Below are 27,385 nucleotides of genomic sequence, written 5' to 3' on the forward strand. Positions count from 1 at the left end.
TACATTGTCATTTATTTGAAATGCAGATCCAGACACAGTGGGAAGAAACTCCATTTGTGAGGCAGTGGTAACCAGCTGTGCCGGGCTGGGAGAGGGGAAGTGAAGGACAGTGGATATTCCCCCTGCAAGAGTGGTGATTTTGAACAATGTGACAGAGAATTTGGGGTTCAGATTAGAGGCAGCAACAGCGAACCTCCACCTGTGTAAGAAGTGATAACAGTACTGGTACAGTATCAGTCTGCTTCCCTATTTGCAAGTGTCATTGTTTCAATTAGACAATCACAAAATTATTTTGAAAGATTTTTCCAGAAACTATTTTCAAGGGAATTCATAATAAACTAATTTCCATTCCTGAAAGGATATTATCCTAGGCAAGATGTAGTTAAACCGTTTCTGAAAGAAATGTGAAATTCCAACAAAGTTTAAATTATATGCCAAATCCTGGCTGATCAAGCAGTACCAAGGGAAGTCCCTGTGGGCACAGTCAGGTCTTAGGACGTGTGTCTCATCTCAGTGATCTTGGTGCTGCTGAAAAAGTTTTTCTCTCCCTTGCAGTTTCCTACCGGGCCCTTTCCTTACCCTTGGAATCCCAGTGAGGTGTGGGACTGTTCCAAAGCGAACAGGAAAGCAAAAGCTCCGGCCTTTGGCTCCCCTGCTCACCTGCCGGGAGGGAGCAGGGCAGGGGCAGGGATCCCGGCTTGCGTTGCCAGGAGCAGCGCGGCCAGGCTGGGGTTAGCGTCCCTCCGAGCGCGTGTCCCGGCCCATTACCTTCGGCTGCATTTAGCTATAAATACCCCAGAAAGGGGATGCTCGAGTGCCACGGAACGAATGCACGGTAAATATAGCCGAGGTTTAGTAAAAATAGCCCCGGCAGTTTGAAAGCTGCTCACATGTTCTGTAGGGTGATCACCCAGGGTATAATTAGCACACACCGACACCAGCAATTAGCCATTGACTGCGTCTCCTTTGCCGTCGAGTCAAGTCGCCTTTCAGATGCAAATGGGCTGGAGGCTGCTCCGCTCGGGCTGATGGGGTGGGACAGGAGAGGATCTGCAGTCACACCAGGGCGGGTAGAGCTCAGCACTGACACACGCACGGCTCTTATTGCTTTATTCCCGGCAGGGTGAAAACGTCGCTTCTACCTTGCAAAACACTGGTTTGGTATTTCAGGTAATCAGAGAAAAGGAGTGTCCTGTTAAAGTCAGCCCCTTTAGAAGAGTAACCAGACGTTAGCTCACTTAGGACCCAAACCCAAAGGAAATGCTGGCAGAAATCAAGGCCTTTTAATTCTCATATTGTAGCCAGTATTTCCTTACAAGATTCCACAGCACAGACTTGTGCTGTCTTCTTCCTGCTGTTTGTTCCTGGACCTCTCTCTCCCCCTGCCTAACTCAAAATACCACTGTGTGTTCTGAATCTACCGTGTGCTCCACGGACTGAATAAGGTGAGGATTGAGCTGTTTTCTCCCTACCTTTTCTCATTGCCCCTTGGCTTCAATTAATTTACAGTATTCAGAAACTAGCCACTGCTGTAGTGAGTGGAGTATTAAAATATGTAGAAGGCCATGGAAAAGAAAAATGGATTTTCAATATATTTAAATTCATGCATAGTTTTGATACAGACTTCTCTGGTAAAGGAAGTTAACGCAGAACTAAAAGGATGACTTTTATCAATCAGTCATTCTTAACAAACAAAAAGCATTGTCATTTGCAGAGATCCTCTAAAAATTATTTTGCACTAACCAACTGTTACTTTTGTTAACACCTACTACATGCAAAAGAAAACAGAAGGAAAAAAATCTCAGAGTAAGATACAGAAGCAATAGAAAAGGAGTATTTACTTTAAAAAGACTTGGATGTTCCATAGATCTTGTTTTTGAAGAGATTGATCCACTAGAAAAGTCAGGCTATACAAGTTCTCAAGCTGCAAATGTAAAGTTTTCATTTCATTTGTGGTTTTTATTACTAGGAACTGAAAAAGAAATACTTACCTCTTCCTTCCTTTCGTTGCTGTGACACCTGCTGGTAAGAGCTGGAAGAATGTTTGTAGCCTGTGCTTGTTCTTTTCTGTAATTTTTGATCAAAGAAAAGTGATGCAGCTAAAATGGACTTGATATGAAAATATTGCTTGGGAATGCAATGCTGGATAATCAGGGGTATCATGTGAAGTAAGCTGGAGGAAAAAGGGAACAACTACTCTTCCAAGTTCTTCTGACAGTGGAATGATAAATGACCGATGATTTAGGTCCTTCTTGTAATAGAAAGCAGGAAAGACAAGGAAGCAGCGTGTTGAAAATACTGACGGTCGGGAAGGCAAATATTTTCTAGAAAACAGGCAATTCTAAAAAACAATAACCACCCTATGTATTAACAACTGCAGCAATAAACTTGAGTTTATCTCTCAATAAACACCTCCACAAATTAACGACTGCAGGTTCTGGAATCAAAGACAAAGCTTCCTAAATCCAGTTTCTCCACATACCCAAGGTTCTGGCTGTAACACCAACATCAAGGATCTAGGCTGGCATAGAGCATTTTTTAGGACAAGGCATGAAAGGTCAGGGTCGCCTTCCTAAATTTACTATAGCTTGGTACAAAAGGTGTGATGGATTCTTCTCTGCCAAGGAGGCACAACTACTGCAACAAACACACAGCACAGAATAGCTGAGTGTTGTCCTACATACATCATAATTTTTTTCTCACAGCAATAAAAAGATCTGTTTGTAAGTATCCCAAGAACTCCTTGGTGTATCCACCAGCCAAGTCATTCTTGCAATGTGTTGGAAAAGGACAAAACAAACTGTGAGCAGTCAATATGTCACTGTTTTCAAGTAGGAAATTCTCTAAGCATGATGCAAGAACAGATTTTTCTAGTCTTCCATCATTTGAAGAAGTGCCTCCGGAGCTGCTGCATAGCCTGTCCAAAGCACTGGTTTTCTATGATTTAATGAATTAAGGTTTACTTTCAAGGTTTGCCATTTTAAGATTTGCATCATAATAAAGGTGCAACAACCATTTACAGGTCAGAACCAGCTGCAGTTGACAGCAGATGCACAGATTTCCAGTTTAACTGCCATTGGTTCAACTTTACCCTGTGTGTTTTCTAGGCCGGGTCTCCATGTGGAAAGGTTGCTCACAGGACATTAATCCTCACACCTGCCTGTCACAGCAGCTCCTGCTCAGCTCCGTGCTGTGTGATCAGTTCCTGCTGCAATTGTTTCTGTCTCCAGCTGCACTAACCAGCACACAGTTTTGCCAGCACATGCATTTCTGCATTTCCATGTTCCCACCATTTCTTCCCTTACCAAGAATAAAAATTTGGCTAATAAAATCTTCAACAGAAAGCAACTAAGAGAGGTCAAGGATAACTTTATTCAAGTAACAGCAAATACCACCCTGTGACATTTGCCTGGCTGTAGTCACAGTAGCTGATGGAGGACTATAAGCCATCAAGCCAATAGGACAAATAAGGCAATACTGAAACTGAATTAAGTGCTACTATGGGATTATTTTTTTCTAAGGATATGAAAAAAGAAGCTATGCCAAGAATGTCATCATTGCCATCTGACCTCACCACTAACAGAAGTTCTAATGGAAAAGCTGCACAAACAATGGAGGATAACAAGCAATCCAACACTGGCCAGATCCAGGGCTGAATGACATCGTGGCTTGGAGAGGCACAGCCATACATTTTGTGGCTGTCAGCAGAGTTTGCTGAGAGACTCAAATGCTGCTTGCCCAAGCCTAAACCCTTTGGAACTAATCCAGCTGCTAAAATGACACTGGAGACCAATAAGGTTTCCTTAGCTAGAAAGAGGAATACAAAACATACAAAAGACAGATAAAAGAGGGAAAAGAAAAAAGAGAAAATATTTTGGTTGCTGAGCAGGTCCGTCTCCAATTACAGGCTTTCACTCCCATGAAAGGCTGACCTCAACTACTTCATAGCAGAAAGTAGGAAAATCTCCCACAAAGTTCTTCTTAACAGTAAAGCTGCAAAAACAATTTTTTAGATAAACAGCAGTTAAACATACCATTGGCTAAGCAGGGCATGTTCTAATGTAAATTGTTCTGGTTTTCTGTGCCATTTGCGCCCTCCTGCCTGGACCACTCTTCCACAGAGACTCTGTCTTCATGACTTTGTATCATTTTCACATATATTACACTAAGCTCAATATTTTTTCCAACAGCACATGAACTCTTAGTAGGTCAAACACCATCTGGACCAGATAAGTAAAATGGAATTCAATCACTTATGACAAAAAAAAAAATTCGTATTTGGTTGGAAGGACATGACCTAAAACCAGAACAATTCCGAATGACATTAAATATTACATTTAAACAGTGACTCAGTCTTACATAATCAAAGTAGAAAAAATATAGAAAACAATTAAATGTTGCCTTTACACTTGGCTTGTAAGATAGCTTTCAAGCTACCTGGTGTTCCTTTCATTCAAAATACACTCGGTGGCTTCACTGAAGGCCATTCTGCAGACAGTAGAGATGTGCCGCAGATGGGCCCAGCAAGCAGAATCAGCACTGGCTCCGTGCAACATAAAATATCCTCAGGGGTAGAGTTAACAAAAAAATCACACTGTTGAGATTCAAGGAGCTCAGTTGTTCAGCTGTTCTGAAAAAGTCCCCAAGCTCTCAAGTTTGTTTAAACAAGTGTCAAACCTTCATTCGGTGTTACTGGCACTCTCTCAGTCACATAGATACCATCAGGATCCTGCTCTCAACAGCAAAAAGATTTTTAGGATTACTTTTTTTTTTTTTTTTTTAATTAAGAAGGAAAATTGCAGCTTGGGCATTGGGCGTGGGGCCAGGGGTGTTATAAAATTTAATTCATGTAGAGATCCTATGCAGTTCAAATTCCCCGCAGGAAAAGTTGAGGTAAGAAAAAAGCTGACACAGGACAGTTCTCTGGGGTCTCCTTTTCTGACAAAATATGTGGGTGCTCACAAAACACACACCTGGATCCAGGTTAGACTTTGTGAGCTCCCCAAATGCACAGACATTTCGGCTTAAAGCCAGAAGTTAATGGCAAACCAGTTTTAGCTTTCTATTTGCAACTGAAAAGGAGGTTTAAAATCACATGCAGTTTGAATTATTTCTCTCCATTTGTGTATTTTGAGTCACTTTACTCTCAGCAGGACTCCCACAAAACAAACATAAGCAAGCAGGAATAGGAGATGAAATCTCACATGCAGAAAGGTCACTGGGGGAAACAGCTTTGGTCTGTCTGCACTGAACCAACCAGGGCCCATCAGGAGGGTCACAGCAGTGTCCCCGGTGCCGAGCTCCAGAGAGGTCCCGGCTGCTTCTACCTCCAGTTCCCGGCGGGACCATCTCACAGCCAGAAGAGGCGAGTGCCTGACTGCTAACCAAGATACAATGAATCCCGCTGAAAAGCAAAGCCTGAATTCCTGGGAGCACTGCTAATTCTTCATCCCAAGGCTGGCCACAGATGAGTTCAGGGGAGATTTGCTTCTAGAACAAGAAAATTCTGGGAAGCCCACGAAGGAGAAAAGGTTGGAAATCTGCTCCCCCTGAGTGGTGCTCGGGAGTGCCTGGTCTCTCTCAAGAGCCAGCAGTAAGGTGACAGAGCCACAGCGCTGCTTTCAGCGCGCAGACTGACACAGCGCCTCGCTGGAACAGCAAGGGGCGGCATCTATAGAAGGGAGAGAATTCCACACCTCATTGAGGCAAAACACCTAAGCAATTTAGTAAAAGAACTAATGCTTCATGGCTGGAAACGTTTACATGGATATGGAAGGCAACAGCCTTTATTGTAACTAAAAGGCTGGCCCAACTCTCCTACTCAGGAAAAGAGGATCTGGAAGAAAGAGGGGATCAGGTGAGATTAAACCTGGATAAATCTTCTAGAAGACTTGAAAGGGAATAATGGCTGTAAAAACTAAAGATACTCCACCAAAAATGTGGAAGACACAAAGGCTAAATCCTTTAGTAACGTTATCAGAAAGGGAAAGAGCAAAGCTGATTACTACACAAAGAGAAAGCTTTCTCTCGCAGTATAAATGCAACTAGACTAAACACGGCACTGGTTGTTTATCTATTTCTACTCCTGTATGTTTTTTAAAAAACAAAACAACTAACCTGACCGCTCTGAGCATTATGATTAAACACAGGTTCACAACCTAAATCACACTTTAGTGATGCCAGTTAAAGTAATCTGGGTAACTGCAAGGCATTCCTTATCCTCACACATGGTGAATGTAAAAACTGAGACCTCAGACATTTTAGCAAGTGACCCAGCCACCCAGAACTTTTTGCTCTCAATTGAAATACCAGCAGACAGGTTCCCCATTCAAAAGGCACAGCTCCAAGAAGAGTTCCAGCACATGTGCCAGGGAAGCACAAAACTCCAGTAGCTGTTGGCCATACTGGAGGCTCCCTGCTGGGCAGTCACGTTTTGAAAATACACTAGAACTGCAAGGCTCATACAGGGCAGAACATCACAGTACTGAACAACATTTGGTAAAATAAATGGGTATCTTAGGATACTAATAATACAGTATCACTGTATCATAGACGATTTGTGCAACAATTTTGTTTTAACCCACTTTCTGTCATGAGGTATTTCAAATAAATGCCAAAAAAAAGTGTTAGTCCCCAAGAAGACAGCTTCCACTCAGCTGGAATGCAGCAAGTGTTTAATATTTATAATAAAAGGTCAAGATTTAAGAAATATCATGTCCGGCTTAAATACAGATGAGTTTCAAGTAGGTATTATGTAATTACCTGGGTTTGTGCAGGCTACTAAGGTAAATGCTTTCTTAAGCAATTATCATTTGAATTCCAAGTTATTTTCCACTATGTCCCACTGAGATAACATAAAATCTCTGTTAAGTACTGTGATCTCCAGTTCCCAGAACTCACTATATGTTTTGGTTGACATTTCAGGTCACATATAGAAAGCATTTTAGAGTCTTATTGGTTGCAAAGTGCACCTTTTAGTCCCAGTCTTTGCAAACATTGATCATGAGCTGTTCCATCACCGATCTTTCCCATAACTCAAACTTTCAACAATTCACAGTTTTATCAGCAATTTCCCTCCCTGAAAAACTCCCAGAAAAATTCACCATCTAAAGTCAGCCTGAAACCAAAGGACTTTTAAGCTGCATTGGTTCTTTCCCCCTCCATGCTACTTAATGAGTCCATATCAGATTCCACTTAGGAGGAGAAGTTCCAGTTCCCAGTTAAGATCAGGTGGGTTTGGGTGGTGCACTCACACCCAGACCCCAAGCCCTCCCTGTACTCCCAGAGGAAGAAAACGTGGGGAGGGGGCAGGACAGAGCTGTTCAGGGCCTTTTCTTATCTGCAACTCACATCTGCAGTGGCAGCAATGCCTCCTGCCAGCTCTTGGTTAGAGAGTGTTATCTCACTCCATTCTGTTCCTATTATTTCAAATTTAAAGTCCTCCTACCCAGCTCCAAAATTCTGCTGTTATGAAAAGATACTTGGGTTCACCTAATGCCTTATTTATGCCCCAACATCACATTCACTTAACTAACAGATGGTGGTTGATGAACCCTAGAAATTTTTAACACAGGCTTCTAGTTTTATTAATTTAAAAGTAATGAATAATTTATATATAAACAATTAATCTGATATCCCTCTCTTGTTCTGACAGCAGTAGAGAGGCATCTAAACCACACAAAACAATTGCTTCCAACACCAGCCATGCACAACTGCCCAGGAAGTCTCCATCTGCCCCTGCCACTAAAGGTACTACCAGAAAGCCAGTATTGCACAACTGGTGCTTTCCACAAAAGAGATGCAAAACTAAAGAAAAGGACACATGAAGGTGTATTTAAGAAAGGCAGCATTAATTCTTACAGAACAGATTCCAGGTATCCCACACTGGATGTCTCGAAAAAATGAAGTGAGAAGAATCAAATCAAATCAACCCTCTATAGACTTATTTTCTAAAAGCAGTGCAGAGTTTTCCACAGAAAAATCTCCTTTGTAAGAAAGAAGAAACCTGGCAAAAGAGGCTGGATTCAGAGGCATGGCCAGGTAGGACTGATGATTCAGTGAAGGCTTTCAGGCAGGGGAGCCATTTTGGAAATAAAAAAACATGTCCTTCAGAGAAAAGGTGTTCCTGCTATAGCAGGGTTAAGAGGAAATCTTTGTTGTTTGCTCAGTGTTGGGAGCATTTAAATTATTTTCTCTTTTTTGTCTGCATAATTAAGGCTGGCCTTGGTTGGCCTTCCAGCAACAACTGCAGTCACTCCAGTGGCTTCACACAGCTGGAGCAATGTTTACAAGGCTTGCAGAGCTGAGCTGTTCTCAGAACAGGCTGGGTGGGCTGGGAACAGGAGGCACAGAGTGTGCTCACCCCGCACAGCATCCACACCGAGCTCCGCTCCCAGCTCCCGTTAAAACCAAACCATCCACCTCACTTTGTCAGGCACCCTTTGGTACTTCCTATAAATACCTTCCCATCGGCCTGTCCTCCCAGAAATGTCCATTAAATTACTTTTACAGCAGTGCAGAAAGGATTATTTATAAAGCTCCACATTAGCAATCTTTTAGGGAACGCTGCAGTAAGATAAATGTAAAGGCACTTTTGAAAGAGTGGAATGGTTTCCCATCATGAAGCATTATCAAGAGAACATTATCTTTAATACTTTAATAGACTTGAGACAAAAGGCTGTGTGTGTGGTTTGATTATTGGCCTGAAGTGAACTGCATTTACTGTGTTCACAATAAAATACTTCAAAAAACTTTCTTTGTGCCTCAGAGTGAAAAATTTATGTGAGGGGAAGGGGTGAGTTAAAAAAAAATCACAAGTTGCTGATCTTATTCACTGTTGAGATACTATGTGGAAAACAAAGATAATTTTAGACTAAATATTAACATCATGCTTCAAATGTACTCAAATGTGACCAAAACCAGATGAGCTCATTCCACAAACAAAATCTATACTTGGGGCATATCAGAGCAAACCTGGGCTGCTGCTCTGGGCACGTTGCTGACCCAGCCTGTGTGTGCAGCCATGCAGGGACAGGTTCAAGAGAACTCCCAGCAGATACCCCCCTGTGCAGAGCTTACACAGAGCCCACCCCACTGAACAGGGCATATTCTGGAGAGGGAATGAATACACAAAAACCAGACCTGTGTGAGACCCTTGAATGTGGAGCACAGCCTAGGCCATGCCACAAAGGTGTTCTGGAAGCACAACCTGAGCAGCTGCTCATGAGCATCACAAGGCAGGACAAAAGCTTTCCTTTCACACTTACATTATGTCATCCTTACTAAAAATTGCCACTTTCATTTTCGTATCTAAAAACCCCAAAACAAGCCTGCCACACTTTACTGCTTCTAGCACTACAGAGCCACCACAGTGACAGCTAGTAGTTTGGGTTGCTTTCCATATTGCTGATGGCTATCTATTTACAAACCTCACCACTGGTGGAGAAGTGAGGCTGAGATCTTAGGTTTTGTTTGCCATTCCTGAAAAACATCTATCCGGTTTGGAGTCATTGAAGGGCAGCAAGCATGAAATGTCTTTATGTAATTCCTAAAGCACAACAGCAGAACCCATTTAGGAAAGAGAGGGTCACTGGTATTCTCTGATCCTCTCCAGTGAGGGGGATTGTCACAGCAGCTACCATTCTGCACAGCTGCTGTCTCACACCACCATCTAAACAGGGATCTGCAAAGCACTGTGTGTTCCGAGGGTACTCACAAAGGTACTGAACACTCATCTCTTGGGTTTCAGTGTTCCACTGCTGATTTGGGGGAGCACACGATGGACTGCTTTTAACACTAAAATTTAAAAAACACCCTATGGTTTATGTGGGTAAAAAATAAAAATGAATTATAAACCACAGGGTTATTTTTCCTGGGTACACTGAACAATAGAATAAACTATTCAAGTGGGGGTGGGGATGGCAGTGGTTTTGAGCATTCAGGAAAAAATGCAAGTTGCCTTACACAAAGAGTTTCTGGAGTTCAATTTTCAGTGGCATAGTCTCCTAAAGAGCAACCATTTTGTTCCCTGTATACTTCACAATTTTTTTATCTGAAGCAAATATGAAACTGAATATTTCTGATATCAAGAACAATACATAGGAATGAGAAGAATTTCTTAAGAGAGATGATGGGCTTGCTAAATGGAATTCAAAAGTTACTCTATTTCTGTAATAGCTCTTCTGAAGGACTTCTGACTCAAATTCCAGAGTTACAAATTCAAGGCCTCCAAGGGCCAGGCATGTCTTCTTCATTACTAGCTTATTCCTCAAAGTTTTTACAGTGACATCCACACAAATACTGCATGTTCCCCCTTACTAAGCCTTGTTTAAAGCAATAAAAACTGAGGTGCTGGCATAAGAAAAACTGTTCCTTGGCTCTTTCTTCTGATTTCAAATCCAATTTCCTATTCTGTATCTAGAGGCTAAACATCATTTATGCCCAATGACAGACATGCAGTGAACAAACTGCAATTGTATCCAGCAACCCTTTCTTTCCCCCACTTTGGTTTATCCTAATTGTCTCAAAAAAGTCTAGAGTCGATAAGTTATAATCAGTTGTGAGTACAGTTGCTGAGAACAGCAACATGAGCAGAGCTGTGCTGGGAGCCGCATTCCTGCTGGCCCCACGGAGCTGCACTCAGCTGAGCCCGGGCTGCCGGCGGTTCTGGACCTGCCCAGCTCAAAGCCGCTTTACCTCAATCTACAACGCACTTTGACTGATTTTTATGCTTGTGGCTTCCCAGAGTTACCCCAAGAGCAGTCTGCCAGCACTGCTGTCCTTTGCCACCGGCTCATCCCAGCCCACCGGCAGTGTGGGCTGATGCTGCCTCCTCAGCACATTTGCAACCTGCTTGTCCTGTTCAAAACAGGTCAGAAAATCATCCCACCTCCTAAACCATTACAAGAGTCATTATCCTGGTCATTGCAAACCCTCTGGAAGCTGCAATATCCCCCGCTGAACTTGCTCTGTAGCTGGAAGGTCTCCAGGCTGTGCAGTGAGTTCCCGCACTGCAGCAGCATGGTGCTGTTTTGCCAGAGTAGCAGTGTCTGAAAGGGAACCACTGGTGGAACCTAGTGCCAGTTAACAGAATTTTAAAAAGTACAAACAAGCCACAAACCCAAAATATTGCCTTCACTGCATTCACAGTCTCCCCTGTTGTTAGCACACTCTCTGGGATGTAATATCAGTGCCTAGGTCCATGGCTTACAATTTTCTTTCTTCCCCAAATTATCTCCAATAGAGTCTCCAAAACCTGAAAATTTGGAATCCTTTCTTTTCTGGGGGATTACTTTTTACAAGGTAAGATCAGGTCACTTTAAATAAAACCACTGACACACTGTTATCAGTTACCAATATCTTTTAGCTGAACAAAAAGATTGATTTTACAGACAAGAAGCCGCCACATTTCATTGAAAATATGGAGCCTGCCATCCTTATAGGCCTTCTCCTCCTCACAAGTCTATTACTGTCATGAGCACTGCCAGGTATAACCCCAGCTCTAGGACAAATCTCCTTATGGCCTGCAGATCATCATCCAACCTGTGCTCCAGATCCCATCAGGAATATGATGTACCTGACTTTTGATAAAACATTTTAGAACAATTTAACACACACACACGAAATACACGGCACTGTAAGCAATCTGACAGTTTATATTCTCAGACACAGATTTCTTGTCAGTAAAAACTAAGCAAAATTGATGGGTTTTCTAAGTTTTTGCATTGCTTTTCAAAAAACAAAACAAAATAACCAACCAAACAAACACATCCTGAAACAAAACAAAAAAATCCTCCAAAAAGTCCATACCTTTTCAAGGACATTTTAATTTAATGCTATTGCTACAATTAATATTTAGTGTAGCTTGTGTGGATTTTCACAGTAAAGTTCACAATTGCACAAGGACTGCATTGCATCAAACAAAAGAAAGGCACACCTAATCCAATGGGAATGAGTCCCACATTTTCAGGGTATGTTTAACCAAGAATTCCTTGGACTAAGTCTAGTGACAAATGCTACACTCCAGATAAAGCTCAGACTGTCCTTTCCTCACTTGAACCCCTCAAGCCCTGACCAGGGAGGAGGAAGGACCTGTTCCTTGCCAGCCTTTGCACCATGCAGTTCCACCACACCTTTGAACTTCTCCCACAGCAGAACTTTTTGTGCCTCCCATCCCTACTGAAAGCAGTCCCAGAGAGATCCCCAACACTGAATTAGTTCAGAAAACAGCAGGAAAAAATCTTACTCTTCCTGACAAACCCAACAGCTTTTATTCAATGCAGCAAAGACAGCTAAATTCTAATGCTATTCCATTGCACACAACAGATTTTTCCAACAAACAACCTCAGCTTTTTGGAGCTTCTTACAGAAAATGCCAGTAAGACTCCCCCTCCCCAAAATACATCATTTTTCCTCTCCTCGGTTATTCTGTTGTTTCCTTCCACCTCTCACCTATTCTTGTGGACAGTAGTAAGAAGAAATAGAACAATATTTCCTTCATTTTGCTCTTGCATACTTTTAAGTATTATTATTTCAAACAAACCCGGAGTAAAGATTTTGAATATTTTTGCACATTAATACAAATTTTAAAAGTTACATTTGCATGATATTCAAACAACTCAAGTTATTTTAGAGGGGAATATACACACACAGGTGATGCATGCCAGCATCACATTAACTTTTCCCCTACCTCCAGCAAGCAGGAGATAAAGTGCTGATAACAAGGAATGATTAAAACCAAATAGCAACAACAAAACAACCCTTTAATAGTTACAATGTTGTAACAGCCAAGCTGGGAGGTAGGGACCAGTACAGGACATTGGGATAAACCAGAACAATTGCACCTTCATCAGGTCTATGGTAAAAGCTGCTTTCCCAAATGAAACACATGTTCTTCTTATTTGCAGTTATAGCTCAATGAGAGACGGTCCTAGAAGGTCTAGGAGCAGAAGAAGGCCCTGTTTAATGCAACAGAAATTTACAAAGACGACTCCCGTGTTTGAGGGTTAAGGGTTGTGGGTGAGAGAATTTGTTCCTTTTTCTAAATAGTGGAACTACGGATATAAACCCCACCACACTGCCCCACTTTTCAATTTCCCTTGAAAAAAATAGGCAGTCCCAAAATGTGGCAAGTGCTGGAACAGCTCAAGATCTAATACAAAACATTAAAAACTTTTCTTTTTGTAGACCAGTTTTCAAAAGTTAATTTTTTTTCCCGACTAAATTCGGCCAGATACAACTGTGATTTTCACAATTTGAAATCAGTTTGTACATTTCAAAGCAACCGTACTGAGAATCAATGAACTCGGAGAAAACATTTATAATAGAAAAACAAGGACAAATTTGGAAAAAAAAAACCAACAAAAAAAAAAAAAAAAAAAAAAAAAAAAAAAAACCAAACGAAAAAACAACACAACCAACTTAAGTCAACAATTTTATGAGCAGCAAAATGACCTCCGACTTTAAGGCTAACAGAGCCCAGAGTATTCCCGGACACTGGAGCTCCTGCCGCAGTTGCTGACAGGGAGTTCCCGGCTCCAAAGCTGCTGTTTCAAGCCCCTTCCTTGCGAGCCCCGGTGGAAAGGGGACATCTACTGGCAGCAAAAGACATTCTCCCAAAGACACAGCTAACATTGCATCGGCAAAATTAGAGCAGCGCCTTAGTAATGTTTACAGAAGGGAAGGCATTTCATTTAAACTCAACTTTATATTATCAGCAAGCACACAGGAAGCCACAAACAACAGCTATTTTAAAAATGTATTTAAAGTAAAAACGATTATAACATAGCAATAAAAAAACCCCTGCAATTAGCAAGTCTAAATTAACATGCTGTCATCTTTATTTGAATATTTACATTTCAGCTGCATATCCAGCTAAATAACACAGTAGCCCTCACCTGTTCTTTTTCAAAAGCTTTATAACAAGTAGATATAGAAAGGCAAAATTTTAAGTTGACTACAGGCAAACCTTGGCACATCAAGAATTTTCTGCTTTAGAATATTTCAAGTTTTCCTTAGATGCAATCAGCTTTTAGAAGACACTTCCAGTGATAGACTCAAAACATATTATAACAGATTTTGTCAAATACAGCTCTATATAAGACAGGACCCAGGAGGTTAAACTGTCAGCCTTCATCAGCAGTTCATTTTAACTGACTAAAGTAGAACAAATACTATTTCAGAAATGAAGAAGCCAAAAAGCTTTCATTCTTTAAAAAAATTTAGCAATTGAATTTCACTAATAAAATATTTGTTGAAAATATCTCAGTTCACATAAACAAGCAAAACTTATAAGCCTGTCTTCAGCAAGCCTGCTCTGCAAATGAAGAAATCCTAAGAAGAAACACCTGATCAGGATGCACAGCTGCAATGACTGAAACAGGGAATGGCCATTTCAAACTCTTCAGTCTCACCTCCAACAAGTATTAACAAGAATAAGCTATCTTCTCTCTAAGGTGGGCAGGAATATCCCGTGGGATAGACACAGAAATAATCTCCAGGTAAAATTACCAGTCTCAGGAGAGTGGGAGCAGAAATGACTAATGAATCATCTCGAAACCAGCCCTCTCAGAAGTGTGAAATTGGAGAAGAAATACAACCAATGGTAATTCTGTTCTGTAGTTACACAGCATGGCAGCACAAATGGTGAAGGACTTTGCCAATTTTGATAATCGAGTTTTGTAGCTGAGTATGAGGAGCCTTCCTTTAACAACAGTGACAGTCAAATCAGAGTTCTTTACGGAACTTCATTTCTTCTTTGGTGAAACAGTTAAAGCTTAACGCTTTTTTAATTTTTCTATTAAGCTACATGCATTTAAAGACAGCAATTCCTCTGATAAGGCTTTGCAGCACAGCACAGCCTAAAACTTCAATCACAAAGAGAAAATGCATTTATCAAAGAACACAAAACACTTAGGGCTTACCCCAAGCTCCCAGCCTTCTCCAGTGATGGAAGCCATCGTTCAAACAAGTGTGATGCAAGTATTTCTCTTCCATTTGTGAAGGAGAGCTCTTGGACTTGAAGCCAGCCCACAGCTATAGAGCGTCTGCAGCACAGTTCCAGGTGAGCAGCTCCCAAGGGACGCTGCCCGCGGCTGCTGCAGCTCAGGGGTGAGGCTGAGGGCTCAGCGTGGGCACGGCTGAACTGCCCCGAGATCGCTGCCTCACCTGGGGGCCCGGCGCAGCCGCCGGAGCCGAGGCACAAAGCCTGCGGGCAGCCCCGGCCGGGCTCGGTGCCGGGCAGCGCCGGAAAGCTTCAAACGCCGAGTGCGGGCCCAGCCCGGCCCCCCGGCTCTGGAGCCGAACCCGGCAGAACCGAAGAGCTCCGGCTCGGCCGTACCGCTTTTAGCGAGCCGGAGGGCAGCACAAGGGCCGGCCGGCGGAGTCCGATGCCGCGGGGGCCCGGCCGGGACCGTCCCCTCACGGGATCAGCCCCGGGCAGAGCGCGGCGCCGAGGCCTGGGGCTCGATCCCGGGCGGGTCATCCACTTACGGCTGGATTTGATGGTCTCTGTGGGTCCTTCCCGACTCGGAATATCCTGTCATCCTGATGGATTCCTGCCCCAGCCACCGCCCTATGCCAGCAGCGCTTCGTTTTCTAGCGTTCCCCTTTTTTTTAAGACAAGACCCCAGTTTTCAATATGAGCAAGAAAGTCAAAGTTCAGAGGAAGAGCATCCTCAGGTCTGGTCTCTTATCAGCCCCACCTGGAGAGCTCTGGTCTACCCAAAATGCTGTCACTGCCCTTGCAGTCATTTTACACTAGTAATTGCTAAAAATTATACTCTGGTCCCATGTTCCACATGTTCAGTTTCACACACAAAAGCATACAGCCTGGAACATCCGCAGGTTCACTTTCTAGAGCTGGTTTCCACCATGTCACGCTAAACAAGGAATAAAACAGCAGTGGGTGATGAAGGGGAAGGTGCAGATTCTGCCCGTGGCAGAGCCTGTTTGCAGTTTGGGACATGGGCATGGGACTGCACTCCAAAGCAGACCTGTGATCGCTGCCAACTGAGCCATAAAGGTGTTAAATGAGACGAGAGAGTGGCATCTGAATCGCGGCTGATGTGGCTGGGGTTCTCCCTTCCAGCCCTGCCTCAGCTTGCCAAGGAAGCAGAAACCCACAGGTCCCATACAGGTTTTATAACAGGAAAAATGAGAATGTTTCAACTGCCTGCAAAGCTGTGACCAGCTAGACTGTGGCAGACTGTGTGTAATAAAATGGACTACACAGCTACCAAATTTTCCTCCAAGGCACAACGAGCATGTTAATTACTATTGTGCAATCATTTATACTATTCAAATTACTTTAAAAGTTAGATTTTTTGGTAGACTTCACCAAGGTGAATATTGGAAACAGGTTAGTGTAAACACTCCCATTAAAAAAAAAAAAAAAACCAAACCAAAACAAATAAAAAAAAACCTTCCCTCCAGTTCCACCTGATTGTGCTAAAATTTAATTTGGGAGGTTTTGATGATTAAATGGTATCTGGCATGAGATGTGTCTGACTAGAGAGAAACACACCTTATCTTGATATGATTTCCTCCCATTTTCAGTACAAAAAGGCAGATTGGCTCTATCTTGACTTAAATGTAGCATTTTGGGTTGCACAGATAAGCGAGTGACCCGTCAGGTCAATTAAATGCAAACAGGAATGCAATTTCAAGTTCAATACTTTGTTTCCTCTGGCAACAGAAAGAGAACACTAAGCATGTAAACAGTTACATCATGTTGCCTAAAATGTGTAGCTCTAGGAGATAAACATGCATCATACAAATTTCTGGCTTACTAGAACATGCAAAAAAACAAAACCAAAATGAAACAAAAAACCCCCACAAAACCAAAACCCAAAACAAACAAAAACAAACAAACAAACAAAAAAACCAAAAAAACACAACCCCCCAAAAATCAGAGATGTCACAAAGTACAAGCGCTCATCTAAATCTAGGAGAAAAGTGTGTAAGGGTATTTATCAAAGACTGATGCTCTGTGAAAATACATCTAAGCAAAGCATAAGTTACTTTCAAAAGGCAATGCACATTGTAAGCATCTCTTTTATTGTAATATAAAGAAGCATACATCATTCAGTTCTTTAAAGTACAACTAAAATTGTACACTAACAAAAAAAGATCAATTCAGACATCCATGAACATGTCAACAACAGAATTCATTACATTTTGCTCTGCTTGTATTGCACTTGGAATGATTTAGAAGTAAGGCACAGTAAAAACAAAGTCATTTAGTGCTTCTACAGCAGATGTCTTTTTTTAAACACGTGCTACATGACGTAAAAGTACTTCTAGCTTATGTATATACACACGGGGAAAAAAAAGCATGCACTAGAGAATTCAGATTTCAACATATCTTGCTGTTTCATAATATACAAATAAAGTAGTTTAAAGATGTAAACAAATTGCATGCACATAAACTAGAGCAAAATCTTTAATACAGTATCTGAAAGCTATTATGCTTAAATAAAAAAATATAACTTATTAGTACTCAGGTTTATGTGCCATTTTTGTCCTGTAGAGATTAAAAATTGGGGGCAGGGTGGGAAGAGAGGATTTTTCTGGTTTTGCTGTCGGTTTTATTTTTTTGTTTTACACATTGGCAGCAGTACACTGGTAAGAAGGTCAAATATGGCTTTTGCAAAACAATGTCTAATGAAAACATGAAAAAGCACAATTGGTTCAGGATCCAGCATCCTGATATTTTCCAGCCAAGAACAAAACAAAAAAATCAATATGATCTACGCTTTGAACTGGGTAAGCCATGCATTCCAAAAGACCTTTCTAAAGGCATTTAAACTCTACAAGAATGAGACACTCTGTCAAGTGTAAACTCTTAAAAACTAAACACAAAATAATCTGAATGACTCAAGCATCGTTTTCCACTTCAAATGCTACTGAGTAAGTTTCTCCCGTGGCTGCAGTAGCTGAAGTGATACTGGACTGTCTTCAGAATTAACTGCATGCCATGAGTGGCTTTGCTTCTTTTTACACAGGCACATTAGAAATTAAGTAAATTAACTGCACAATTTTTGGTTTTGGTTTTATCTTTGGCATAGGAGACGCCATTTTTCAAATTAAAAAGGACATGCACCATGCTGCATTCCAACATGTTATGCTGAAAAGGCACATTTGTTGCTGCCTGGGTGGCAAGGGAAGACTTCTTATTTTGCAAAAGGCACGGTGTTGAGTGCAACATCCTTTCCTCATCCTCCAGAGTGTTCAGTTAGACCAGGTACAATTGTACACAGCGGCTCCCCAGGAGCTGTCCATTTCTCTCAGCCACTGCTTGCTTAGCTAGATCCAGGCTTGGAAAAGTCACCAACGCCTCGCCACTGGGCTGGCCACTAAAGTTGTAAAGCATGAGGATGGAATCTGCTTGGAGCTGCAATGGTACAAGAAAAAAAAAAAAAAAAAAACAAAAAACAAAAAACAAACAAACCTATTAAGACCAGAGAAAAAACCTGGAAATGCAGATGCAGTTTTTAATGCTGGTGCATTTTTTAGTGCATCTGACTCACTCCACTCCTGTGTCCATGGTAAAAATATTCTTGATGCTAACAATGGGAAGGAGAATGAATCAAAGATTAAAGGAAATTCAGCTTTTAGCGTAGACATAATTCTGCGCAAAAATTTTGCTAGAGAAGCAATTGAGATTAAAGATTGATAAAAAGAGAGAGTTAGATGTTAATAGGAGGTGAATGGAGCAAGAAATCCAGGCATGAATAATTCTTGTACTATGTGGACTACAGACCAAGTGATAAAGGCTATTAAGGCATGTCAATACTCACACACAAAGTTAAAAAAACCCCAACACACATGCAAAATATAAAAGAGCTGTATGAGTTCTGTGTTGGGAGAATGACCTGAACTCAACACAGGTATAGAGTGCAAGGAAGATTTTTCAGAAAAATTAAGTAAAATTTGGTGCAAAACTGAATTTAATAAATATTTATTGTAATTTTAATATGGCTAAGAAAAATCAGGTTAGCAGATGAGATTATTTAGTCATTGGAGTTGATTTACTTTTGAGGGCATTTGCCCTCTCAAAGTCTTAAAAGACAGTTCCAAATTGCTGAGTTCAAAGCAGACATTACAGTTAGTCCTATTGTACCCCATCCATTTTCCATAAGATGCAGGAAATTCTTCCAAGCTGAGTTTGGAACTCTTGGTTGTTGGATAGAAATGAATCTCAGCGAAGTTTCAAAATGAGAGACTGAAGGATCAAAAGCTTAGCATACTAGGTTAGTTTTTTTGAAAAACAGCATCAGACAAAAGCAATGCTGGAAAACCAACCAGTTTTATGAATATTAATTCAAGTTAAGTTCATGTGACAGATGTTCTCTTGAGTTTATAAAAGGTTAAAATATTTAAGTGTTTCATTTCTGTAAAACTTGTGTGTGTCTGCTATACTACAGAAACAGCAGACTTCTCAGTTACTACCAATACCATTTCATTCATGTATCATATCATACATCACCTTTACATTCAAACATATGAAAATATATCAAGTGCATGCCAGAGCCTCACTCACCCAAACACTGAGCAGGCAGTAAAAATATTCTTAAAATACAAGCAACAGCACACTTTGAAACCCAAAAGCATGCATAAAACAGTTAGTACAAACTTTCTATCATTTCTTTTCAGAGGACTAAAGTTAGTCAAGAAATAGCATGCAGAAAGAAATCAAAAAACAGATAAAAAACATCATCTCTAAAGCCCACTTCTAGTTTGGAAGCATCTTGGTTTATTTCAGAGTAACCCTCTCTCAAAGAGAAAGCTGTACACAACTTGAGTTGAGCTGCAAATCTAAGCTAAAAGATGCTCTGCTCTAAACCAGCTCTTTGCTGTTCATCCATATGGGATCAACTAATTTACCATCAGTCTAGAATAGAACTTTAATATTTCAGCTCAGAGGCAGCTGAAAACACACATGGAACACTCTGAGCACAGAGGAGAGCTTTAAAAAACATAGTTTAAATAGCAGTATTGGTGTAATACCAATGTAGGGATCTGGAAATTCATGTTATAAGAGCTGCATAGAAAGCTAGCAGAGAAGTCTACACATTCTGCAAGCAACATAATTAATACAGCTAAATGAACCCCCCTTCAGTTTCATTTTAAGACATACTGGGTTTAAGTTCTTATTTATAGATAATTCCAGAGAAATAGATTTTCTGTATGTACGTGTGTGCTTTAAAATTAGATTAAGATTCACACAAATCTTTTTCCTGGATTTTTTTTTTTTTAATTCTCTAACAGTGGTACCTGTATAATACTACTTTGTACCACTTAGAATTCAGACTGAGCTACTCCACGAATTAGTCAGACTGTTTCCATGTCATACTTCGTAGAAACCAACTGCTGATCTGGTTTTCCAGTTAATCACCAGACCATGCAGTCCATCTGCTCCCTACAGATCCAACACGAGAAAAAAACTAATTTGAAAACAACTGAGTTGATGGTTGTTACTGAAAGTACATTTGTCTGTGAAAGTAATTCTCTCAAGGCACAGTATGTGATTGCCATTTTTAAACTGAAAGGTTGTTCTGTTTTTTTCTTAAGGAAAAAGAAAATGTACTAACTAATCAGTAACATTTTGAATGGAATACAGTAGTATTGTGGTATCACATACTCCACATAGGCCATAACAAAATTTCTCTAAGAATTATGTGTAAGTGCCAAAGATGCAGGGAAATTTACTGTTAGCAAATCTAGTTGGTTGCATTAGAAAGTCACTATATCCAAAAAACCTCTTCTGGAAAAACTGATGTAATAGTTCACATTGCATTGGGGAGATCAAGAATATTAATCTCTAGCCAGTTATATGGTACAGAAAAGACACAGCCAGAGGTCTGGGGGTTTTCACACACATATTTGTGTGTGCTTTCTAGAAATATCAGGAGGGGAAAAAAATCATCTTCTACCACTCTACTAAAAGGAAAATATTGGACCGAAATGTTCACATGAGATACAAGCATTAACAAACCCTTCTGGAAGTTGAACACACCATCTGAGCACAACCAGGCAATCACACTACCTCCACCACTGCTGCCCCATCAGCTACAGATCACAGGCAGCCCACATCCTTGGGTTAGTTGATTTTTGAAGCAGGAAGACTAACACCAGGATCCCAATGCAAGCTTACTAAGGGGGAAAGCCACAAGCAAAGATCTCTGTAGCACCAAGCCCTTCTTTCCCTTCCCATTCACCTCTGGAGAGCCAGGCTCTGCCAGTCACATCTTACCTTCTTCAGAAGTTACAAAGAGTTACAAACAGACCCACTCTTTCGGTGCTTGTAACACACTCCTGGCTTGATCGCTCAGCTGAATTAGGCCATTGTAGTCATCAGGTGCATACTACAGTACAAGTGTGACATGGGACAATCAGCAAGAGAAGGAACACTCTGGCACAGCAAGCCACACAGACCATCATTTGCAACCACAATTAAGAGCATCAGCTATAACAACTGGCAGGAGACACTGAATTGGACAGAAACTACTTTGATGTAAGATAAAAAATACATTAGTTGTATTGCTGGTTGTAGAAATAAAGTAAATGCTTGTGGGGAATCTTCTAAACTGTGTATTTGAAGTGCTCCTTATCAAGGAAGGGAAATAGCTCAGACCATGAAGTGCTCCTTTTTTCCTTCTACTCATGAGATGGCAGCACCAGGTAACCAAACTCAAATTTTCATCAGCACAATCACAAACCCAGTGATGGCTCTCACTGGGACAGATGAGCATCTTCCAGCCTGCACACTGAGGTGGGGGATCAGAATAATTGTATGGATCTCAGTCAGGTCTTTTATGCACTCATGGAAATGAAGGGCAGCTTCTCTAGAGTAGGGTGACAAACACTTGAGCTGCAGATAATAAATGTATTCCATAGACTACACCAATGTAATGAAAGAAAATCAATGCCCCAGCATGAATGCATTCACAAGGTAAAATAGCATTTATGCTAGTGCAGTGTATTTCTACATTGGAAAATGAAATAAACTACACAGTGTAACTGCATCATGACAGATTTGTAGAAGTAATATATTAAAATAAAAATAGTGACTGTACAGAACAGTCACACCAACAAATTAGAACAAAAAACTCACATATGAATCAGATCTAAGAATTATTTGAGATCCTGAATATGAACAGTGATCACTCATACTACTGGCCTGGTACAAATATGACACATATAGTCAGAAAATACATCTTGGAGAATATGAAACGTTGTTCTTAGTACATAATCTTTCCAAATCACATATCCTGGAAAGGGACTGAGCATTCTTAAACATGCTGCAAAGACTACTTGAGTGGTTCCTGTAATCCAGAAGACAAGAGTGTTTATCATAACCTGAGTTGTAGAATATTTTTTCAGTGTCTAGAAGAGTTTCCTGTCTCCCCCAGACAGACTAATGCTAATGGTTTTGCACTAAGGCTTTAGATGATTGCCAAATGCACACAATGTATATGCACTGTGCTGCCTTCCCTTTGATATTTCTATGACACAAAAAGTCTCCTGCCAGCTTAGGGAGAAAAGGGCATTATATTTGGGCATACAGAACACGTATCCATCCAAAGGGAAGTTGAAAAGAAAAACACCAACCATCTTGTACACACCTTTCACAGAAAACAATAACCAAGAGCCCAGAGAACACAAAAGAAAAGAACCCCCCAGAATTTTACTACTGAATTCTAGCCACAACTAAACCCATGCCATTAAGTAAAAGACAAATATAAGAAGTATTTTCTAGATAGTCTCTGCCAGGGCAACCAGACCGTGCAAATATTAGATTTATGAGTTCCCAGACCTGCCCTTGAAACAAATCTACAAAATGTAAGTTTACTCTTTGGAAGGAATGTCTCAAGATAGTACATACTTTAGATTATCAGTAGATGTACAATAGGCAAAGTTCTACAGTCTTACTCTTGTAAGGGACAGTATTTAATAAGTTACACTTGGAATGGAATAAACAATGTAGAAAATATGAAAGTTGGAAAAATATCCTGTACAGAGTTGCCAGAGCTTAGGCAAACACCTAAAGAAAGTGAGAAAGAAAGAAGAAAAATAAATTAATGAAAACACCTAGAAATAGAAGTTCCATCTAATCATAAGGATATGTAAGAGACTGCATGCAATTAAAACAGAAGCTATAGAACAGTAAATTCTTCAAATAAAATGAAAACTACCCTAACTTGCCTGAGTAAGCACATGATTGTGAATCTTTCTGATTCTGTCTGCATTTCAGAACCAATAAGAACAAAACAAGAACACCCAACCACACAGGACCAAACCAAGGGTAAACTGGTTAATAAAGATGTAATACACTATAGTTCCTCCTTGAATTTGCTTTTTCTTCAACCTATTTTATTTCTTTGTTCTTCTCTTGCTGAGAGAAATATGGGACTGTCTTCCCCTCACAGACTGTGCACAGATTTAACCAGGTCACTAACCAGTAAATCATTGATTTCCATTTCATTTTTGCAGTTCCTACAGTGAATATTCAAAGCTCAGTCTAAAAACAGCACATACAAAGCAATCTAGAGAAAATAACCCACTGCTAAAAAAAAAAAAACAAACCCAGCATTGAAACTGGGAAGTATATTTAGACACACTCCAACTGGGAAAAAACAGGAGCAAATGATAAAACATCATAGGCAAAATGGCTACTTAAGGCAGCTGCAATTCTTGCCCAAACTGCCCACAAAATTTATCACAGAACAGTTCCCAAAGGGAACTCTCAGACTCTGGAAAAAAGTCTAGCTAGACTAAGCCTGGAGTATAGAATCAGGTTTGATGGTAGGTAACTGCAACCTTTAGCACAAGAGTCAGGAGAAATACCCTAAACTGGCTTTGCCCCTAGAAGCACATCAATTGTACCAGAAGACTGCCAATGCACAATACCTGAGTGCTCTGTGGAAGAGATACCACCTGAACCTCCTGTGTATCAGAGGCTGGAACAGGTAATACCTGTTCCAAAAATAAAGAGGGTGCCACTTCAGTCTCTTGCTTCAAGCACGGGAGGCAACAGACAGAACCTGTAACCACTAATTTACTGGTCCCAGGCTCACAATGCTTTCTCCACATAGGCAACATTTCCAGGTGGGAGATAAAATTAGGAATAAAACAAAACAAGCAACGTGCTCTATTCTGAGAGTGTGGGGGTGAGCATGGAATAGTGTCTGTATTGCCAGATGACTTCCAACCCCCATAAGTGGGAATTCTTCCTCTACCACTTCCCTTCCCTAGTCAGAGGGTGCCATTCCTAGGACTGGCACACAGATGATGGGGTATCCCCCCCTCAGACTGCAGAGAATCAGATTTCTAAAGGATCCCAAAGGAAATAGAGAATACTTCTTTGTTTAAGCACACATTTCAGAGAAAAAACTCCTAATCCCTAAAAAATCAGCAACAATGAAGTCTGTTGTCCTGATACAAAAGAGAAATGTGGTTAGTGCCCTTGGAATTTAGCCATCCATCCACTTCCCTTCACTTCCTTATTACTGTTTTAACCACGATTAACCCTCCTTCCCTCCACCAGCAAGCCTTAAATTCTGTGTCTCTGAAGCCTTGGAGGATTAATATACTGCAAAAGCTCTTTATAGCTGCAGACAAAAGACACTTAAGCCCAGTACAGGTTTAAAGAACACTACTTATTTTACGCTTTTCTTGTGTAGAAACATGTACACAAGAAAGTCCTTGCCTTTCCATCCCAGACTTTATCAGCAAATTCAGGGGGCTTTTCAAAAGTTCAGATGATGACTATGGCCACTAAATCTTAGTCATCTTCTAGCTTGTATTTCTTTTTAACTACTATACTTACACACAGCCTACCTAAATAGCAAGTCTGCTTTCTAAGAACTAATCCACAGGGTCTTTTTCAGGCAGGCTTTAGTGCACTTAACATTCATGCCAACCTCCAAGAAACTGGGCAAGTACTACTGAAAGGAGGCTGAATCCTAGCCAAGACAACAGCTGTGAACTAGTTTTTGGTCAGCTAAGACCACAGGCACAGCTAAACTGCACCTGCTTTTACATTAACCTAACAGTACTTATCATTATACCAACCCTGCCACTATTTGCCTTCTCAGTAAAAAAATTATTGGAAAACCACACACCAACAAAAACCACCCCCCCCCCAACACAAAACCCAAATGAAACAAACAATCAAACCAAACCAAACAACAACAAAAAAAGAAAACTGAAAGAGAACCCCAACCCTAAAAAGAGTCCGTATTTGGAAAATAAATATTTTGCATTGATTCACTTAGTGGCTAAATAGTAAAACCCATTAAGTATTTAGCCACTAAATAAAGAAAAATAAAAATACTTTAGTGAAAAATTTTGTTCTGCTGTGCACCAGCTTCACATAAATCCATCACAACTACTACCCCTGTTCAATCATTATTTACAGGAGTTCTCTCACTGCTTCTGCAACTGTACAGAGTGATGGCCTGAAGTAACACTGAGGAGTTTTGCTGTATGATATTACTACATTTGCACCACTTCTTCCTCAGACCTTACCCCGTGATATGAAATATGAGTTATTTTTCTGAATTCCTGCAGAGTCTCCTCACAATCCCATCCATGGATCCCTTACTTCAACATAATGCCCAGAGACCAGGATCTGCTGAGCAGCTGGTGAATGGCATGGTGAGGGTTTTGTTGTTGTTTTGGTTACTTTGGGGTTTCTTGTTTTTTCAGTGGGGTTTTAGTTGGCTTGGGTTTTGTGGTTGTTTTTAGCTATCCTTCAGCTATGTATCCAGTGTATAATTGTACTCAAATCAATGACCCTATTGCTTTGTAGTACAACTAAAAAGCAGTTTAATGTGAATTACTGAATCAGAGAGTACTAATTATTAGCTCTATTGAGGATTACAATATTATACAGAAAGGTGATGGGGAAAATTGCCCTGATTTACTATTAAAATTCTTCCCGAGTTTTTCAATTGCTTAAACCAAGTTACAATAAATACATGCAAGCTGGAAGGAATTTTCACCAATAAAAACAAGAAAACAGAACTACAGGAAGAAATTGAGCTACTAAAACACTAAACAAGAGGCTAATACTAATAAAATTAAATGAAAACTAAAATGCTGATCTGCAGACTTTTACATTATTTGTTTTTAGAAGCATGTACTAATGTTGAGACCAGCTTGTTGAAGCCCATGATATCTCTTAAGAGGCAGGTCTGGTATGAAAAGTGCTTTCACTTAAGTAGCAACATGTGCACACATGCAATATACAGAGCCCATGAAGCCTGAAGGAAAAATCCAGAGAAGAATAAAGCAAGAACTAAAACTTAAACCCTGTTCCTTCCATACAAGGACACACAAAGACAAAAATCACCCTTCAATCTCAGCATCTCCAATCTAGTTCCCAGAATACCAACACTGAAGTCCATTGAATACCAACATCAATTAGCTGTACAGAGATTAAAACCATGCCCAAACCACTGATGATGATTAAGGGCTCACTTTATGAACGAGCAGAAGCATCGTGCAATAAATCCTTGGGCAGCAGCAGAAAATGAGAAAACAATGTGAAGAAAGGGGAGGAAAAAAGAAAAAAAAAGATTAGTTACTGCTCCAGAGATGTAATATTGTCCCATTACAGTAAGGCACCATCTCTTTTTCCCCTGAAGGAATAAATGAGTATAAAATTAGCACTACCACATGTGGGATTCCAAGAACAATTCAAAAGAATTCCTGGTTCCTTTATAAGATTTTGAACCTGATCTCATTTGGACAACATCTTCTAAAGAAATCAGAGCAGTGACCAATTTAATAACAGTAACTGATGGTCACAGGAGGTTGCAGCAGCAGAATATAGGTTTCACCTTGTGGCAGAATTTCTGATCCTATAACCATTTAATTGTGCAATACAAACACCAGGAATTGCTCCCCAAATGCAGAAACAAGGAGGGCAAACTGAGCACGAGACACAAAATCCAGGTTCACTAAACTGAAGATTTAACAAAAGGTAGAGGTGCTAGAGGTGGTCATTGAACTGTTCCATGCAAGGACAGGTGCAGGCCACATTTCTCAAAGCTGCAGTTACACTTCTAGCTAAATTTCAATTTAGACAAGAAGCTTCCACACTTAAGCTAAGTGTGTTATCCACCAAAACCCCCAGCCAGTAGAAAACAATTAAAAGGCAAAATATTGATGGCTAAACAATAGGATGAATGTTTATTACTTGTCCTTGTCTGGGTATCATGAAAGCCACAAATAACTGAACTTGGTTTGAACTCTGGAAATATCTGTGGAAGAAAAAGCCCTAAAATACAACAATATGCAGTTTCTTTTTACTATTTGTCAAAATTCACCACACTTTTTATGTGACAAACTTTTTCCACAGAAAATCTGAGTATGCAAA

At 40.6% G+C, this 27,385-nt stretch overlaps 1 protein-coding gene and 1 long non-coding RNA gene across 7 annotated transcripts in view; one reads left to right on the plus strand and one right to left on the minus strand.

The window, feature by feature from the left end:
* The first annotated feature begins 7,238 nt into the window (after positions 1-7,238).
* On the plus strand, positions 7,239-7,885 carry LOC137480973 (uncharacterized). The gene is made up of 2 exons (XR_011003224.1): positions 7,239-7,386; positions 7,655-7,885. It is a non-coding gene; the product is annotated as an uncharacterized lncRNA (long non-coding RNA).
* A 9,149-nt stretch (positions 7,886-17,034) lies between these two features.
* Positions 17,035-27,385, minus strand: part of ESRP2 (epithelial splicing regulatory protein 2) — a 42,923-nt gene continuing 32,572 nt past the window's right edge. For 4 of the 6 annotated variants that reach the window (XM_068202767.1, XM_068202764.1, XM_068202766.1 and 1 more), the window contains exon 16: positions 17,035-18,391. In XM_068202767.1, coding sequence (XP_068058868.1) covers positions 18,233-18,391 — 159 coding nt within the window. In that variant the 3' untranslated portion in view covers positions 17,035-18,232. Of the gene's footprint in view, positions 18,392-21,253; positions 21,366-27,385 lie in introns of all 6 variants that reach the window. The other 2 variants (XM_068202770.1, XM_068202769.1) reach the window with 1 other exon arrangement.

This window comes from Anomalospiza imberbis, chromosome 12, assembly GCF_031753505.1.
Source record: "Anomalospiza imberbis isolate Cuckoo-Finch-1a 21T00152 chromosome 12, ASM3175350v1, whole genome shotgun sequence".
Lineage (NCBI taxonomy): Eukaryota > Metazoa > Chordata > Aves > Passeriformes > Viduidae > Anomalospiza > Anomalospiza imberbis.